Below are 17,732 nucleotides of genomic sequence, written 5' to 3'. Positions count from 1 at the left end.
GAGTTCCAGATATGACATATCCTCAAGGATGCCTGATCTAATATGGACCAAACTTAGCACATACACTGTGTAGGGGCATGAAGTACTAGCAACTGAACTTTACTGAACTTTGAGGCAGATCAAGATCAAAAGTTCATCGCATAACATAACCTCATGGATGCCCACATGCACATCCATACACTGTGCGAGGATGGGAACAAGCAGTTCAATTTTGGTGATCATCACGGTCACAGGTTAAAATCAAAGTTCCAGTGCTTTCTCACTGTTCCATAGTGATATTGGTCTACATATTATTGAGACCCAAAAAGTCAAGAGTGAGAGCAGTGGAAATGAGTTGCTTGAGAGAAGCATGTGGAGTGACATGGAGGGACAGGTTGACGAATGAAGACGTGAAGGAACGTTGTGGGGTGGATGTGGTTGAGAAGATCAGGAGGAATACACTGAGGTGGTTTGGACATGTGGAGAATGAAAGATTGACTAAGAGGGTGATGTACGTGAGGTGGAGGGAGGGAGAGGGAGGGGTAGACTGAGGATGAGGTGGAGCAATGGAGTTGAGAGGTATATGAGGGAGAGGGGAGTGAGTTGGGGGGAGGGCAGTCAAATGGTGGGTGACAGAGCAACTTGGAGGCATTTTGTCAGCGGCCACCCTTTGCGGGATTAGGGCGTCGTGCTATAGATAGATAGAAAAAGTTTTCCTTTGTATGCCATTTTATAATATACAGTATAATCACAACACTCATTGCACCATTTCTTTTACCATCCAATTACCATGGAATCATTGTCAACTTTAAATGCATGATCTGTAGCTAAACACCTTGATGCTCTGTCTCACTGCTCAGACCCCTTGCCCCCCCGATAATTTTTGTTTCACGACAAATGGTTACATAAGTACTTTCCGTAGTCTTGTCTACCTTTAACAATGCCAAGGAATCTTTTGTATGTTATTCCCGCAACAACAATATGAATTTATTCAACAAAAGCAGAGAAAAAAATTATTTAGAGCTATATCTAATCATCCAAGTTTGAGGTTACCCCTATGTTTAAAAAAAAAAAAAAAAAAAAAAAAAAGGGGGGGGGGGATCTGGCAACTACACAAATAAGATCTTGGGATGAAGGGGTCATCAGATTTTGTATGCTAACCAACTGGACATTATATACCACATCTATAAGGCATGTATAAATAAACGGTGGCAGCATATGAATCATAACCATCTTAGTTTTCAAAGTGTGGGTAGCTTATCAAAATAAGCCAGTACAAAAATGTGGTATTAATGACAAGCTTGCTGTATATGATTTCCCACTTTATAAAGTAACCACATAGGAGAGGCAGTGGCCGAATCAGTAGAGAGGTGGCCTGCAGTATAACAGACTATCTATCTATTGCCAGACGCCTCAATCCCATTTGGGGTGGCCACAAACAAATCGCCTCCAAGTCGCCCTGTCCCCCGCCATTTCACTGCCCTGCTCCCAACTCACACCCCCCTCTCTCATATACCTCTCCACCCCATCCCTCCACACAGGTTCAAATCCCGACAAGGGCAGGGTACAGTTTAAGGATTTGAATTTCATTAAAGCAGACTTTACTGAGCTACCATAAGACCCTCCAATGTCATAAAAATACCCCCACTAATACCAATACACCAGTCCTGTACAAGACAGCCCTAGCAGGTATTCAATACGGAAGGTGGGTGTTAGTGCTGAAGTGGTGACATTGAATACACGAGGACTACTGGGCCATGGGAGCTGACTGTGAAGCCTATGCCTAGACACAAATGATATATACTCGTTTCGTTTCGTTTCGTTTTTAAAGGCTCCAACATGCTTGCATGTGTCGGCCTTGGTCACCTAATGGCGGCTCTCCACGCTGCACGATCCATTGCAGCCTCCCTGTTCAGTCCCTTAACCCTAAGGTCACACTTAATGACCTCGTCCCATGTCTTTCTCGGTCTACCCCTCACAACCCCACCCCCAATATTAACACTTCTCACCTTCCTCACCCAATTATCATCCCCCATCCTCTCCACATGTCCAAACCACCTCAATCTACCTCGCCTCATCACAACACCAATACACTCCAGTTCCATCCTACCTCTCAACTCTTCCATTGTAAACCCAACAACTCCAGGCCTTGGACGCAGGGACGCACTGCACATCCACCTAATCATTGTCATTTCAGTACGTCTGAGCCATAATGTCCTTCCTCCTTCACTGCCCAGGTCTCACTACCATACAGCATTACACTCCTAACACATGCTGCATACAAAGACCCCTTAGCACGTAGGGAGAGCCCTCTCAATGTCAGGAGAGGCAAGAGCTCCCTGAACTTCTTCCAACCACTTCTCACCCTAGCCACAGAGCTAGCTCCAGCCCCACCTCCAGCACACAACATGTCTCCCAAATAACAAAGCTCTTCCACACACTCAAGAGATTCACCAGCAAGTTCAATCCTTTCACGTCTGACGATCTCCACCTGCTCACCCTGGCACGCCGTACACATAAAATCAGCATTATCTCGCAGTCTACCTCTGATACCACTACATCTCTTATGCACCCATTTATCACACACACTGCACAAGATGGAATTACTTCCCACGCCCTTGTGGCAAACTGCACATGGCCACTCTCCCTCGTCTTTGACAGTACCGCCACCAACCCTAGATATCATCAATTTTGTTTTATCTGCATTTACCCTTAAACCCTTTTGCCCCATACCATCTCTCCACTTCCTAAACCTTTCCTCCGCCTCCCTTTCATTCTCTGCAATCAACACCAAATCATCAGCATACAACAACTCCCACGGGAGTCCGTTTCTAAAGTCATGTGAAAGGGCTTCAAGTACCATGATAAACAACATGGGACTCAAGACTGACCCCTGATGCACACCAACATTCACGGAAAACTCATCACTCAAATCTCCATTCACTCTCACCTGGGTGTGAGCACCCACATACATGGCCATAACCACCCTAACCAGCCACTCCTCCAAGCCAAGCTTTCTCATTGCCCACTTCACCACCTCTCTAGGGACCCTGTCAAAGGCCTTTTCCAAATCAACAAAAACAAAATAAAGATCCCTTCTCCTACCAATATATTTTTCCTGAAGCTGTTGAACAATGAATATGGCATCAGTGGTCCCCCTACCTGGCATAAACCCAAACTGCATCTCATCAATATTCACTCTTTCTCTAATCATACCTTCTAAAACTCTCTCCATTACCTTCATTATCTGATCTAAAAGCTTTATACCTCTATAATTTCCTCTTTCCAGGGCATCACCCTTCCCTTTATACACATTTACAATTACACTCTTCAGCCAATCATCTGGGACAACACACTCATAAATAATCCTATTTATCAGGTCAGTGACTAAACTCACCCCTATATCGCCTGAGGCCTTCAACATTTCGGCAGTCAACCCAGACACACCTGCTGCCTTCCCCACCCTCATCCTGCCTATTGCCTCATTCACAGTAGCAGTATCAATCAAAGGCCAAGGGCCAGACACTGGATCTGCTGGCTCCAAACCTTCCCTGTCCCAGTCAAACTCCTCATTCAACGACCGGTTATAATGCTCTCTCCATGCATCTTTAATATCCTCACTGTTCACCACTACCCTTCCTTCATCATTCTTCACACACTGCTCACCTATGATATCCCGATTATCCCTCTTCATCTGACCTGCCACCCTAAATATATTTTTCCTTTCCCCATGATTTAGGTTATCAAGTAATTGTCTCTGTGACTCAGACTTTGCCCTGTATACCTCTCTCCTAGCCCTACGCTTGGCAGCCAAATATTCCTCTTTGCTACCACCCTTCTTCCATTCCCCGGAAAAGCCTTCTTTTCTTCTTAATTGCAGCTTCTACACCCTCATCCCACCACCAAGTTACATTATGTCTTGGTGGTCCTCTTGTCCAGCCGCATGTTACATCAGTAACTCTCAAGAAATTGTTCTTGAGGGCTCTGTACTGTTCATTAACGCCTCTGTCTACAGCTCCCTGTTCAGCCACCACTCTCCTCAACTCGCTATAGAAGGCATCCCTTACTACTTGGTTTTTCAGCTTCCATATTTTCCTCCTAGGTACATAAGTCCTCTTTTTCATCACTTGTTCTTTAAGCACCATATCACAAATCAATAGTTTGTGCTGCTGCACACACTCCTCACTTCCTATAACTTTAACATCCCTCACTAACCTCCTATCGGCCCTCCTAACCAGAAAATAATCTATCTGACTGCTATTTCCCCCAGACTTATACGTAATTAACCTACTGTCTCTTTTCCTAAAATATGTGTTGCACACAATCATGTCCGTTGCCTCCCCAAACTCGAGTATCCTTTCCCCTTCTGCATTCCTTAGACCATAAGCACATCCCCCATGCACTCCTTCATAACCTTGTGCTGCTTCACCTACATGACCATTTAAGTCCCCTCCCAAAATCACTATCTCATCATCCCGCATACCACCCACTACACGTAATAAATCATCCCAGAATCTATCTTTCTCTGATTCATCCAATCCTGCCTGTGGAGCATATGCCGATATAATCACAGCTATCTTTCTTCCCAACAGAATTTTCACTACCAATATCCTATCGCTTACTCTCAAAACATTCATAACATATTCCACCCATTTCTCCGCAACCATCACACCAACACCTCCATATCCGTCTGTCCCCCCCTGCCAAAACAACTTATAGCAACAGTCCTTCCCAACAATCTTTCTGGCTGATCCACCCCTGTACCGGACTTCCTGCAAACATGCCACATCCACCCACCTCCTACTGAATGCCTCAGCGACTTCCCCTGCTCTTCCCCTCAAACTTCCCACATTCCATGAACCCACCCTCATCCCCATGGGTGATATATACTGCGCATACAGTAATCCCTCAATTATCCAACATATTAGAGCCAAAGACATGTCTGGATAGTGGATCCATCTGGATAATGAACTTTTCTACCCCCCTCCCCTTTGTACATACCCTAACGTTGAAAGCCATTGTAAAAGGCAAATACAGCACATTGTACAACACTTATTCCTGGTGTTTTACGCTACTGTATTTGGTCAAGAAGACCAATAAACCTGAGCCAAGAAATTACCATGGTCTAGCAGACCCATCACCAACATACAAGCAATCACCAATGGTGGAAAAAAGAAAAAAAGAAGAAGAAAAAAAAAGGCCTTGCCTTGCTAAAATGCTCTCGTAGCCATAATTTCCACCTGGATGCAAACATTTTGCCCGGATAAAATGGAAAAAATGTATGAATACTGGTTGCGAACTGCCAGATCACAGCATCTGGATAATGGATATCCGGATAATCAAGGTACTACTGAATATACTGTATATACCATATAATGATCGGATCTTGAATTTGGCTCTCTCTTGTATTTTGATTTTCTCTTGGAAGGAACAGTTTTGCAGGCTCGTTGCCTTTGGCTCCTCCTTCCTCACAAAAAAAAATATACCAGTATATATATATATATATATATATGTGTGTGTATAAATTGCTCTCCCCCGAAGATGTGAATACACGAAAGAGCTCAGGGTATTTTGAGTTTCCTTTTCCTTGTGGTTATCTGCATATCTATGAATCATGTGTTGATTTAATTGTATGTATACAGTATGTTGTTATAAACAGTACGATAGCGTTATAAACCCAATTTTCTCCCAGGTAAAATATTTACATACTAAGGCAATTTAATAAGTACAATACCACACTACTGATGTCTACCAACAGTACCATATTATATCTTTATTAGCTGATCAACCTTAACCTTGCTGGTCTGTAAGGTATTTACCCCTCCCCAAATTGACGGTTTTATAATTAATGTAAATTGTACCTTATACAAGGCTTGCAGCTTTGGCGTAAGCAGCTATTCCTTGTACCTTATGAGGCCTGCAGCTTGGCAAGGGTTGAGATTTTCCTTTTGTAGTTTATTTTCTATTGTTCAACGGTAGTATGAAAAACTTGTATAACATTTCTCCAACCTCTCCACAACACTTCTTTGCAACCTGTATTGAAATCTTTTATAATTTAATGTACACAGCACTTCTTTGCAACCTGCATCAAAATCTTTTGCTAATTTCATTGGAATAATGTAAATTTAATTGAAGTTCCAGTGAATGTAGCTCGATTATTTAAATGATCTGCAGGGTATGACAGTTTTTTTTTTTTTTTTTTTTTTAATGTGTCCGACTCTGGGCAAAGGCTTCAGGGCCTATTTCTCGGGGACAGTGACCCTTTCTGAGGCCCAGTAGCCCTCCTACACCTCCACATGTCCCCACTTCAGTGCTAACACCCACCATCAATATTGAATACATGCTAGGGCTGTCTCATACAGGATTGGTGTATTGGTATTAGCGGGGGTATTTTTACGACATGTCGGCAGGTCATCTGGTAGACCAGGAAAGTCTGCTTTGTTTAGGAAATTCAAATCCTTAAACTGTTTCCTGCCCCAGCCAGGATTCGATCCTGGGTCCATTAGGACCGAAGGCCGCCTCTCAACCGATTCAGCCACCGCCTCCCTGCCTAAAGGAGTAAAAAAAGCAAAACAACTAAGGCAAGCACAGAGTGGTCATGACCCTGAGTATGAGTACCAAAATCCTTCAGTTAAATTTTCACAGAACACTTAGCATAGGATGGGATGGAGGGATGGAATGGAGAGGTATATGAGAGAGAGAGAGAGAGGGGGGGGGGTGAGATGGAAGCAGAGCAGTGAAATGGTGGGGGACAGGACAACATGAAGGCGATTTGTTTGTGGCCACCCCTTACGGGATTATGGCGTCTGGTGATAGGTAGAAACTTAGCACAAAAAAAAAAAAAAAACTTTCCAGTGTGTTAGCCTTAAACAAATTTTAAGCAGCTTTTAGCCTAACTAAAAACCTTCCAATGCTTTTTCCAAATCTACTAACTGGGAGGCCAGGAGCATCCTATGGAAATGCTGTGCAAAGTTGAGTTGGTTATCATAATAATAGCTTCCATGCTGAGAGATCAATATTCAGACAAAACTAAGACATCTATCTATCTATAGCCCGACGCCCTAATCCCGCAAAGGGTGGCCGCAGACAAAACGCCTCCAAGTCACTCTGTCACCCACCATTTGACTCCCCTCCTCCCAACTCACCCCCCCCCTCCCTCATATACCTCTCAACTCCCTCCCTCCACCTCATCCTCAGTCTACCCCTCCCTCTCCCTCCCTCCACCTCACCTACATACACCCTCTTAGTCAGTCTTTCATTCTCCATTCTCTCCACATGTCCAAACCACCTCAGTGTATTTCTCCTAATCTTTTCAACCACATCCACATCTACCCCACAATGTTCCTTCACTTCTTCATTCGTCAACCTGTCCCTCCACGTCACTCCACATGCTCCTCTCAAGTAACTCATTTCCACTGCTCTCACTCTTGACTTGTTCCCCTCTTGCAAGGTCCACGCCTCGCTTCCATACGTCAGGGTAGGGATCACAATACCATCATGCAGTGACCTCTTAACTTGATAATTTTCAACTATTCTCACCACACCTTCTACAGACAACTGCATCTGCTAAGCTACCAGTACAGTATTAACAATACAGTATTACATACAATATAAATCAATGCAAAATTATGTAACTTGGTTATTCAAGATTATTCATATTTGTCTTGAAAACCTAGGGCAGACAATCAGTCTGAAACTCCGACTAAACCCTGAACAATCCTCTGATGCCATATTACTGTAAGTACAATATGAGGGAGGGGGGGGGTGAGTTGGGGGGAGGGGAGTCAAATGGTGGGTGACAGAGTGACTTGGAGGCGTTTTGTCTGCGGCCACCCTTTGCGGGATTAGGGCGTCGGGCTATAGATAGATAGATAGAATAGACAATATTTTTCAAAGGCATAACTCGCTACTACCCTATCATGTTCCAGCTACTGCCAGATGACTTACTGCATACAGAAGCAGCTTCCACTCACATGGGTGTTACTGTATGATTCCAAACAACCTTATCAAACTGTAATACATTTTTACTCTTCTCTGGCTGCTGCCACCACTTGATTTAATAAGTACTGTACAGTAGCCTCCTATTCTTAAGTAGTGAAAAATATTGCTATGGTGTATATTTCTACATCTGCTTTAGTACAGTGCCTTGCTATTTGAGATACCACACTGAACTGGTGCATGCTGATACAAGAGTAACAGTAACTTACATGAACTACAAAAACTAGGGGGAAATACTAGAAATTAATACAGGGGCCTATTGACACAATTAGAAAAATTCATCACAAAAAGTCCCACATCTTTCAACAAGAAACTTATTCTGGTAAATATACTACTGGGTATGCTAAGCAACAGTACCCATATTCATTTTCAGTACTGTACTGTATTCAGAAAAAAAAAAAAAAAAAAAAAAAAAAATGCAGTCAAACCTTTACACATACACTGGAGCTGCTAGGCTGACGTGACCCTAGGTCAACTAGGTAGTTACAACTACTAGCATATAATTTCCTAAGCAAGTCATCACACACAAAACCAATCCTTTGAAACAGCAACAAAGCAGCACCCACAGGTTTTACTGCATTTTCCAAAATCAAACACTAAACAACCTACACTAAATTTCAAATCGGGTTGTCTGAAAACTGCTGCTTCACAAAGTTTGTCTTAACAGGAATATCCAGCAAATTTAGGCAATATCTCATCCCAAACAAAGCAAGGGCCCCTACCAGTGGTACAGGACTCTTCCTACACCTATTTCCCTCCCAGTAAACAAGTAACCAATTATGTCTTATGCAAGATCAGTCCTGGTGTATCCTTATTCTCCCCTCAGTCTCCCCCCGTCAACCCTCCCTTCCCCCCGCCAGTCATCATAGCCTGCATGGGGTACACACGCACCTGGCCACGCCTACTAATAATATTTCGTAAAATAAGCCATGAAAACAACCGACGCAAGTAATTAACAAAGATCCCCTTATTCCTAAAATCATCGCAATTATCATGGGGGTTGGCGTGGAGCATCCTGGTCAGGGAAGCGGCGCGTGGCTCACCTCCGCCATTCCTACTGGGGCTTGTCGGCTGCCATAAGTTTTCAGGTCGGGGCAACACCCTTGTCTATCATGGTTTGGATTATAATTTATTCTTACACTGAGGATGACCATAACTACCACTACGTCAATCCTAGAGGACATGCCAACGTGTATGCTACCTGGTGGCCGCAGTAAGAAATGACGCCATGCAAGGAATATGTGCTTGATGACGAGACAGGGGCCGTTGTTCCCGCGCTCCACCACGCTCAACTCCTCTCCCACTTACATCAAATTTTTGCCCGAAGAAAGACTCCAACTCCTCTAATACCATACTCAAACATATCTACAAGTTATTACATGCAAACTACTCACCCGTTCATCATCGCTGTTTGTTATAAGCAGGAAGAAAGGTTGCACAAAACACGGCAGACAGCGCACGGCCTGTGAAAACAACAAGTGGCTAACACAATATGGCGGGCAGTACGCCGCCACCAGCGCCGCCTGTCGCCTCACTAACGCCGCCGCCATCTTGCCTACCAGACATCCCGCGATTTTCAAACTTCATGTGACAAAGGGAAGATGATCAGCGCATCCGTTTAACTATCTTAACGGCGATGTAGAATAACCCACAGCTCATTTTCAATTCCCCTGAGACAACCTTACGTACGTAAGAAATTAAGATATATATTTAACAGACAATATTAGTGTCCGTCTCAAGGAATCAATACATCAGTCGTGCAGAGTATTATGACTTGCTAGAATCATCTATACACTATTTTTGATATAGGACAACTGCTCAGGAGTTAAGTAATATTGTAAAGTTCTGCATATGTTATATTCATTATAGCATGAAGCAATATTTGCAAACACAACTGAGTAATCATTATAGCCCATCCCGATAAGATGATGGTGTGTTCCATTAAAAGTCAAAATCTCTGGTGCTTCTGTATTATAGTCTGCAAATGTTCACACCTCAGTAGTCAGTGAACACCCTATATGTACCGTGTAAATGGAGGACAAAACCGCGATTACAGTACATCTGTCCATCCATCCATCCATCCATCATCTAAACCTACGTTGCCCCATGAGCGTAGGAGCCCGGGGCTAGGAAAGTTGGTCCTGGCATTTAAGATGAGTGACCAGCCTCACTCATCCCTGAGTGGCATTACGTGAGCAATAAACCCCAACCACCCTTGGATATAAACCTTCACCGGCTCAATCAGATTGGAGCACCGTTATTACCCACTAAACCACCAGGCACCAAAATTTGGTTATATGGTTACGTAGTAAATGGTTTCCTGGCATACAAGAAACCATTTGGCTTGTCATTCAGTGTTGAGTCACCCACAGGCAGAAGGAAGAGGAAAGAATGGAAGGAAAGAAAGACACAAGAGGGAGTGTAAAGTCACCTGCAGGCAGAAGAAAAAGGAAAGAATGAAGGGAAGAAAGACAGAAGAGGATGGATGGAAAGAAGGATGGAGTAGTAGAAAGGGCAGACACCCGAGAGCAGCACTACATCAAGTGAGTGGATGGTGAGCGCCCCCACCTACCACATTACATGTCATTCATATTATTTCATTATCTGAGTACTGCAGTCATTACTTGATGCAAATTCTATGAACACAAGTCCATGTGCTTTAGTTATTAGGATATTAGCCACCATTACTGTACATCATTTGGTAAATTATTTACAAAACGGTCTCCATGGTGCATAATACTTTGCGCTGGTTACAGTGTGGCCCACTGTACATTTCTTTAGAGGACTAACTGATCGGTAAAGTCACTAACAAGATCAGTGGACTTTCTTCCCCGCCTGTTGTTTGACTGTCGATTTGACTACTGTATTAGTCTCCTTCGCAGCTGTCCCACGTAACTCTTTTAGCACCACATATTTAAAGAGCAAGCAAATCACTTATTTGCACCTAGAATGAACGACCTTCGGAGGCGGAGGAAAAAAGGATCACCTAGCTCCTCAAGCTAAAGGGAGTAGACTGTGATGCAAGCAGAGAAAGGGAAAAGGAGTATGGACTGATTGAAATATTTATTGTTGTAAAGGTACACAGAGTACATATATGGAAGCTCTATGGCCATAACTTAAAACCAAGTAGGACGAGATCTTATTTAGGAGAAAGCCGTGATAAAACACGGGAATCTAAGCGCTATAGCCGTGTACTTAACAGAGGAAAATACTGAACTGGGACGGCAGCGGTAAAACGCCACTGCCTAAGCAAAAAGGAAGTGGGAAGGAAAAAAGAAAGGGTGCGGACCAATATGGCGCCGTATGTACACCTGGCCGAGGTAGTGGTCCCCCTCCTTCCCTTCCTCCCTCCTTCCTTCCCGTTCCTCCCTCCTTCCTTCCTTCTCTCCCCCCCTTCTCCCCCATCTCCCTACACGTGAATTAGAGCTGCTCACTCACTCTGAGTCACTCACCCGCTACTGTCATACACCACACCGTACTCACAGCACAGCAATTTCACCAACTTACATCGCACCTCAAGAAGCCGTATTTTAAGTGGAACTGGAGGCATCGTAGTACATTTTTCTTTACTACTTATAATGGGTGTTACACATTGATATCCTCTTTTATGCTGCTGTTTTTTATATCGGCAGAACGTACAAAAAGAGAAAAAGGTGTGATGTGTAAACTAAATCGCTAAGAGAGGCAAACATGCCGCCTATGCCACTCTGAAATCAGACCAGAAGCATAACATTAAAGCACCCTAGTATCTTTTCTTTTACGATTTACTTTCCAAACTGCCCATTTCTTTCTTTTTCTTTTTCTTTTTTTTTGCTTTTATATATTTCGAAAACAAACTTAGTCTGCATGACAAACACAAGATTATTGGCGGGGAAGAATAAGAAATAAACCGGTAAGGAAGAAGTGTTTCCTAACCGCACGAGAATACCGCCCTATTGGCCTAATACCAGTAGGTTATGACTACACCACATGGGAATAAGACAAGGGTAACAAACAATGATCACACTTGCCCACCATTACCGCATAAACACCTTTACCACTATAGTCATTATACTGTATCATAAACCAAACCCCTGGCCGAATCACAACTGATAATAATGATGATAATGATGTGATGGAGCGTTGTGGTGTGTTGTGGATGTGATAGGAAGCGTTAGGAGACACACACTGAGGTGGTTTGGCCATGTGGAGAGGATGGAGAGTGAGAAACTGACAAGGAGAGTGTATGTGAATGAGGTGGAGGGGGAGAGAGGGAGGGGGAGGCCAAGGACGGCTGGCCAAGGATGAGATGGAGGGATGGAGTGAGAGGTATATGAGAGAGGGGGGTGTGAACTGGGAGCAGGGCAGTGAAATGGCAGGGGACAGGGCAACGTGGAGGTGATTTGTTTGTGGCTACCCCGTATGGGATTAAGGCGTCTGGCAATAGACAGATAGGTAGATGATGATAATGATGATGATGATGATGATGATGATGATGATAATAATAATAATAATAATAATAATAATAATAATACATGTAATACCTTTTCTCTCATAACTCAGAGCTGTTTTTCATGTAGAATGAGACATGGAAAGGTTCAGCATTCTCCTTTCTTTATCCAACTGTTTTTGTTGTGCAACCCCCGTCTGTTTGATTGAGCAGACTCATCAACTAATGGCATGCAACCGCCCTTGCAGGATCGTCCCAGGCAGTGAACCAATGCTCTCATGCAGCAATAGGGCCTTGCTGCGTGGCGCGGGGGTTAATGGGAAGGTTTGGTTCCTGGGTGGAAGCCGCACTTGCGTCTCTCCACCCTGTTAAAGGGAGCACCACAGTAGGCTCCGCGTCGCCCTGTGATTTAGCTATATGGTTACCACCCAACGTTGTAAATGGCTTCCTGAGTCACAGGAAACAGTTTGGCTTGTCATACAGTGTAGAACAACCTAAAGTGGAATGAGTAATAAACAGTGCCAGGAGGGACGAGCGAAATATGCATAGAGGAAAACTGACACAGAAAAAAGAATGATAGACATGAAGGAAGAAGTGGGCAGCAATACATCAAGTTGTATTCCCAAAGGTTACGGTGCTGTAGTGAGTCTGCTGTATTATGTGGTCTACTGTCTACGCAACATAGGCCTTCTTGTATGTAATTAGATTTTCTGTCTGATAGTTCTAGGGATCTTCTCAGTGATTCGTGTTCTCTTTTAGTGTCCTAGAAATGCTTGTATTTTTGTGTATTTCTAGCAGCTATTGAGTGTTGCAGACCTTTGGGGTTAACTAGGAAATTATAGTCAATATGGTCCTTCCGTGCACCACTCTGTAATACTGTCAGCACGCACAGTGCTATATATTCCACTATGCGAGGGTGTCCAGATAAATGGTACTTTTTTCTTCAGCTATTCTGTACAACTAATGAGAGTCAGTACTCTGTCTGTCAGGCAATCATTACTAGGTTTTCTTGATCGAAGTGAGAGTAATAAAATAATGTCAGAGACTACAATGACGCCTCCCTCCTGCTTCTTTGCCACTTCCAGAGCCTTCGCGATCCCCAGGTCACAATGAGTGGTTGTATTGTTGATGGTTAGACAGATAAGAACGTCCTGCTCCTCGCCATACTTCTGGATCTCAGCAACTCCGCAGCCAGCCCATCCATTAAGGAGAGATTTGTCTGTGTAGTCTGTTCAGTCTCTGTAGGAAGCCTTGCCTGAGTAGTTGTGGAGGTGCCCCATCTTTCATGATCTGAGAGGTAAAGAGAAAGATGTTAATGCTTGGAATTCTCCAGGGAGGAAAGGGTTCACCTACCTGTATGATAAATTATGATGGTGAAGATAACTGAGTGAAATGAAATATAATATGTGTTGTGAAAATCGAAAACGAGGTGATAAGTGACTGTAGAAGGCAATACGAGTATATGGTGTGAAATGATAAGAAGGGCGTGAGGGATTTGGTGAGAGGTGTGGATCGATAAGTATGGGGGTGTATTTACGACCGATTTTAACCCCTTCAGTCCGAGTGGTCCTTTTTTTAAGTTTATTATTTCTCTCAACAGGCGATTTTACTCAACTTACGAGAGTCTCTTGTACCGGAGGATTTAGATTACTACAACCCCTCCAGTTCCGCGAGGCAATCCTAAGTAGAAGGAAAGCGTCAGGAGGCGGCAAGAATTCACTGAGAAAGACGTCCTCAGTCTCCACGAGTAAATTATTTCCTAAGATAAATAAGTCACCAAAGCAGTTAATTAGTACCGAGATTTTTTTTTTTTTCTTGCCGTATGTCGCACTTTAACATTCACTCCGGTTTGGTTGTAAAAATACAGTAAAATGTTTGGTGAAAGTGTAAGTTACAGCGTTTTATTTTTTTTTTTTTTCCAGCCCGGTAAAGATTTCAGTAACTTTTAGCTCAGATGTTGGTAAAAATTTCAAACACGTTTCACTTCACTTGACTGGCAAGAGTAGTCATATTTAAGATGATATGTCCTAGTAACCAAGGAGACTCATTCCTGTCTCATAACTAGGGTCCATCGAATTTCATGCAACCACAAATCAAAATGTTCAGAAGAAAACAATTAACCACAGCACTCTAATACTGAGTCGAAGAAGGTTTATGAGTACATCCTTTGGCGACAGGTGTAGCAGAGAGAGAGAGAGAGAGAGAGAGAGAGAGGCGGATTGTTACTCTCTGGTTCGATCAAATTGGGCCTGAAGTATGTCTAACAGGTACAGTCAACATCAAAAGTCCTCTGTCGCCACTCCTGTTTTTCTCTCCATGCACTTTAAAACTCAGTGTGGTGTGTTAGCAGCCACCGACACTGATCTACCGCTATATAAAGTCGACAGTATCAGTTGCTGTGGCTTTATCATACTGATTTTCAAAGTGCATGGATAGAAAGTGTGGAAAGGAGACAGGATTCTTTAATGCCGATTGTACAGGACTTCTTGTAGTTCTTAAAATAAATAAATAAATAAAAGATTCTCTTTAACTTCGGATTTATTTTTTGTAGAAAGAACAAGAGATGGGAAGACTTTGCTCTGGGTTTTCCTCGTGCACGCTTCGTAATGAGATAGAAGGTAGGACAGTGGATGTTGGAGTGGCCCTGGTGAGAGAGGATAGTGTTTGGAAACTCCCTGTACTGTTGTTTGCAGATGATACTGTGTTGTTAAGTGAAGACGAAGGGGAACTGCAAGGCTTGGTGGATGAGTTTGGGAGAGTGTGTTAGAAACGGAATCTAAAGGCGAATGTAGGGAAGAGTAAAGTTATGGTCTTCGAGAGAGGTGAAGTCAGGGAATGTACAGTGAGGTTGGATGATGAGGAAGTGGAATATATGAGTACGTTTAAGTACTTGGGTAGTGTGATAAGTAAGGATGGAAGGTTGGAGGGTGAAGTGCTTGAAAGGGTACTACATGGAAGAAAGGTTGCTGGTTCCTTGAAAGCAGTGATAAGAAACAGGGAAGTGAGCATGGAAGTGAAAAAGTTACTACATGACAGTATTGTAATACCAACTTTAACGTATGGAAGTGAAGCTTGGACGTTGTTGGAGGGACACAAGGCAAGAATGAGAGCATTGGAAATGAGTTATTTGAGAGAAGCCTGTGGAGTTACATGGAGAGACAGACTGACAAATGAGGATGTGACGGAGCGTTGTGGTGTGGATGTGGATGTGATAGGAAACGTTAGGAGAAACACACTGAGGTGCTTTGGCCATGTGGAGAGAATGGAGAGTGAGAGACTGACGAGGAGAGTGTATGTGAGCGAGGTGGAGGGGGAGAGAGGGAGGGGAAGGCCAAGGATGAGATGGAGGGATGGAGTGGAGAGATATATGAGAGAGGGGTGTGTGAATTGGGAGCAGGGCAGTGAATTGGGGTGGGACAGGTTGACGTGGAGGCGATTTGTTTGTGGTCACCCCGTATAAGGGACTAAGGCGTCTTGCAATAGATAGACAGATAGACCCTTCGTCAAGAAATCTTGGTTACGGCGAAGAATGCATCGCAGGCCTGCTTGTAAATTCTGCTTTTGAGGGGAACACCGTGAATAAAGACTTGCAGTATGGCCATGTGAGGCGGTGAATGAGATATTAACTAGGAATGAGGTGGAGGGGGGGGGAGAGGGGTAACTTATGGATGAGATGGAATGGAGAGGTGGAGAGGTATTAAGAGAGAATGAGGCGGAGGAGGGGGAGTGGGGAAGAGGCAAATCCAGTATGAGATGGAGAGATGGGGTGGAGAGATGGAGAGGTAACTGAGGGTGATGTGAGCTGGAGATAGGGCAGCCTGTTGACGGAGGACAAGGTTACGTGAAGGCGATTTGTCCGTGGCCACATCTTCCGGGATTAAAGTATTAGTTTTTAAATAGATAAGTAGATAAACAGAAAAATAAACAGCTTGACGGACTGATACATTAACATACAGTATAAACTGATGATTAGACAGATAGGTATACATTCTTCGTTATACATGACGACTGATACATTGATATACAGTATAAACCGATAGTTAGACAGGTATACAGGCATTATACTGAGCATTCTTCGTTATACATGACACTGTACAATGCATACAAAAGTACTCTTTTTCCGTTTACGTATTGACAAAGTGGTTGATAAAGTTTGACATATTCTCCTTTACCTTCTTATTAATGTTTACGCCTGTTTTTTTTTTTTTTTTTTAATAAAAAAAAAAGCGCAGGGATGAAATGCAGAACATACTGCAGATCTTTTGTCTTGAAAAATGATAATTAAAAAAAAATAATAACAGCGCTCATTGTCAAACCATTAACCACTCTGACAAGGGTACATTTTGTAAACACTGTACCTCATCACCGTATATTCCCAGGAGTTCAGTACACTTGACGTGGCACTAAACGCCGTCCTCTGTTTGGCATTGGCGACTTCATACTACCTTTCTCTTTGTAATTTATATTTCCTGCTACACGTTAATGTTCTCCAGTATGTCATTATACCGGAGTGAGAGAGGGTATTATGTTTACCCAGCGTAGTAAATGGGTTCTTGGGTTACAGGAAACCATTTGGCTTGATATCCAGTACAGTCACCTGAAAGTAACACTACATCGCGTAAGTGAATGTTCATCTTCTCGGTAAATACAATTTTCTTAATAAGTCGGTTAAAATCTTCCATTCGATTATTTTACAACACTATGAAATAAGACACAGATATATGTATAATATCGACACAGACTGCATCGATAACATAAAGACGATATTAAGGTGTCAGATGTCAAATAAATCATTGAAGAGGAAATGTTAAGAGCTCTCGTAAGTCAACTAGAACACGCCCGTATGTGCTGTATCAATGCTCACCACACACCCGGCACAGTTCAAGTCGCCATCTTTGACACCCAGACCGCATACCACATTCCTTTCTCAGCTCGTGCCACATTCACCGCATACCACACACATACCACACACCTCATACACACACCTCCACGACACACATATCGTATACACACCTCACACAAACTACAATGCGCCTTATATTCCATCCCTTGTCACCAAATACCGTGCTCTCTTCACGAGGTGGCACTGGTATAAGTGGGGGATGGAGCTGCCTGGATACACAAACATCCCTCAGCCCCATCCCCATCCCCCGACTAAAGGAAAGGGACAACTTCAACCTACTACTACTACTACTACTTTTCCTACTACTATCACCATCACTACTAGTACTACTACCAACAGAAGCAACTCTACACACACACACACACACACACACACACACACACACACACACACACACACACACACACACACAGCATAAAACAT

At 43.3% G+C, this 17,732-nt stretch overlaps 1 protein-coding gene across 2 annotated transcripts in view; it reads right to left on the bottom strand.

Moving 5' to 3' along the window:
* Positions 1-9,454, bottom strand: part of heph (polypyrimidine tract-binding protein 1 heph) — a 334,912-nt gene extending 325,458 nt beyond the window's left edge. For both annotated transcript variants that reach the window (XM_080276227.1, XM_080276228.1), the window contains exon 1: positions 9,372-9,454. In XM_080276227.1, the coding sequence (XP_080132353.1) occupies positions 9,372-9,382 (11 nt within the window). In that variant the 5' untranslated portion in view covers positions 9,383-9,454. The remainder of the gene's footprint in view (positions 1-9,371) is intronic.
* Between the last annotated feature and the right edge of the window lie 8,278 nt (positions 9,455-17,732).

Source organism: Coenobita brevimanus, chromosome 64 (genome assembly GCF_032717465.1).
Source record: "Coenobita brevimanus isolate Jiangsu-jjx chromosome 64, ASM3271746v2, whole genome shotgun sequence".
Lineage (NCBI taxonomy): Eukaryota > Metazoa > Arthropoda > Malacostraca > Decapoda > Coenobitidae > Coenobita > Coenobita brevimanus.
This window is presented reverse-complemented; position numbering and strand designations above follow the sequence as displayed.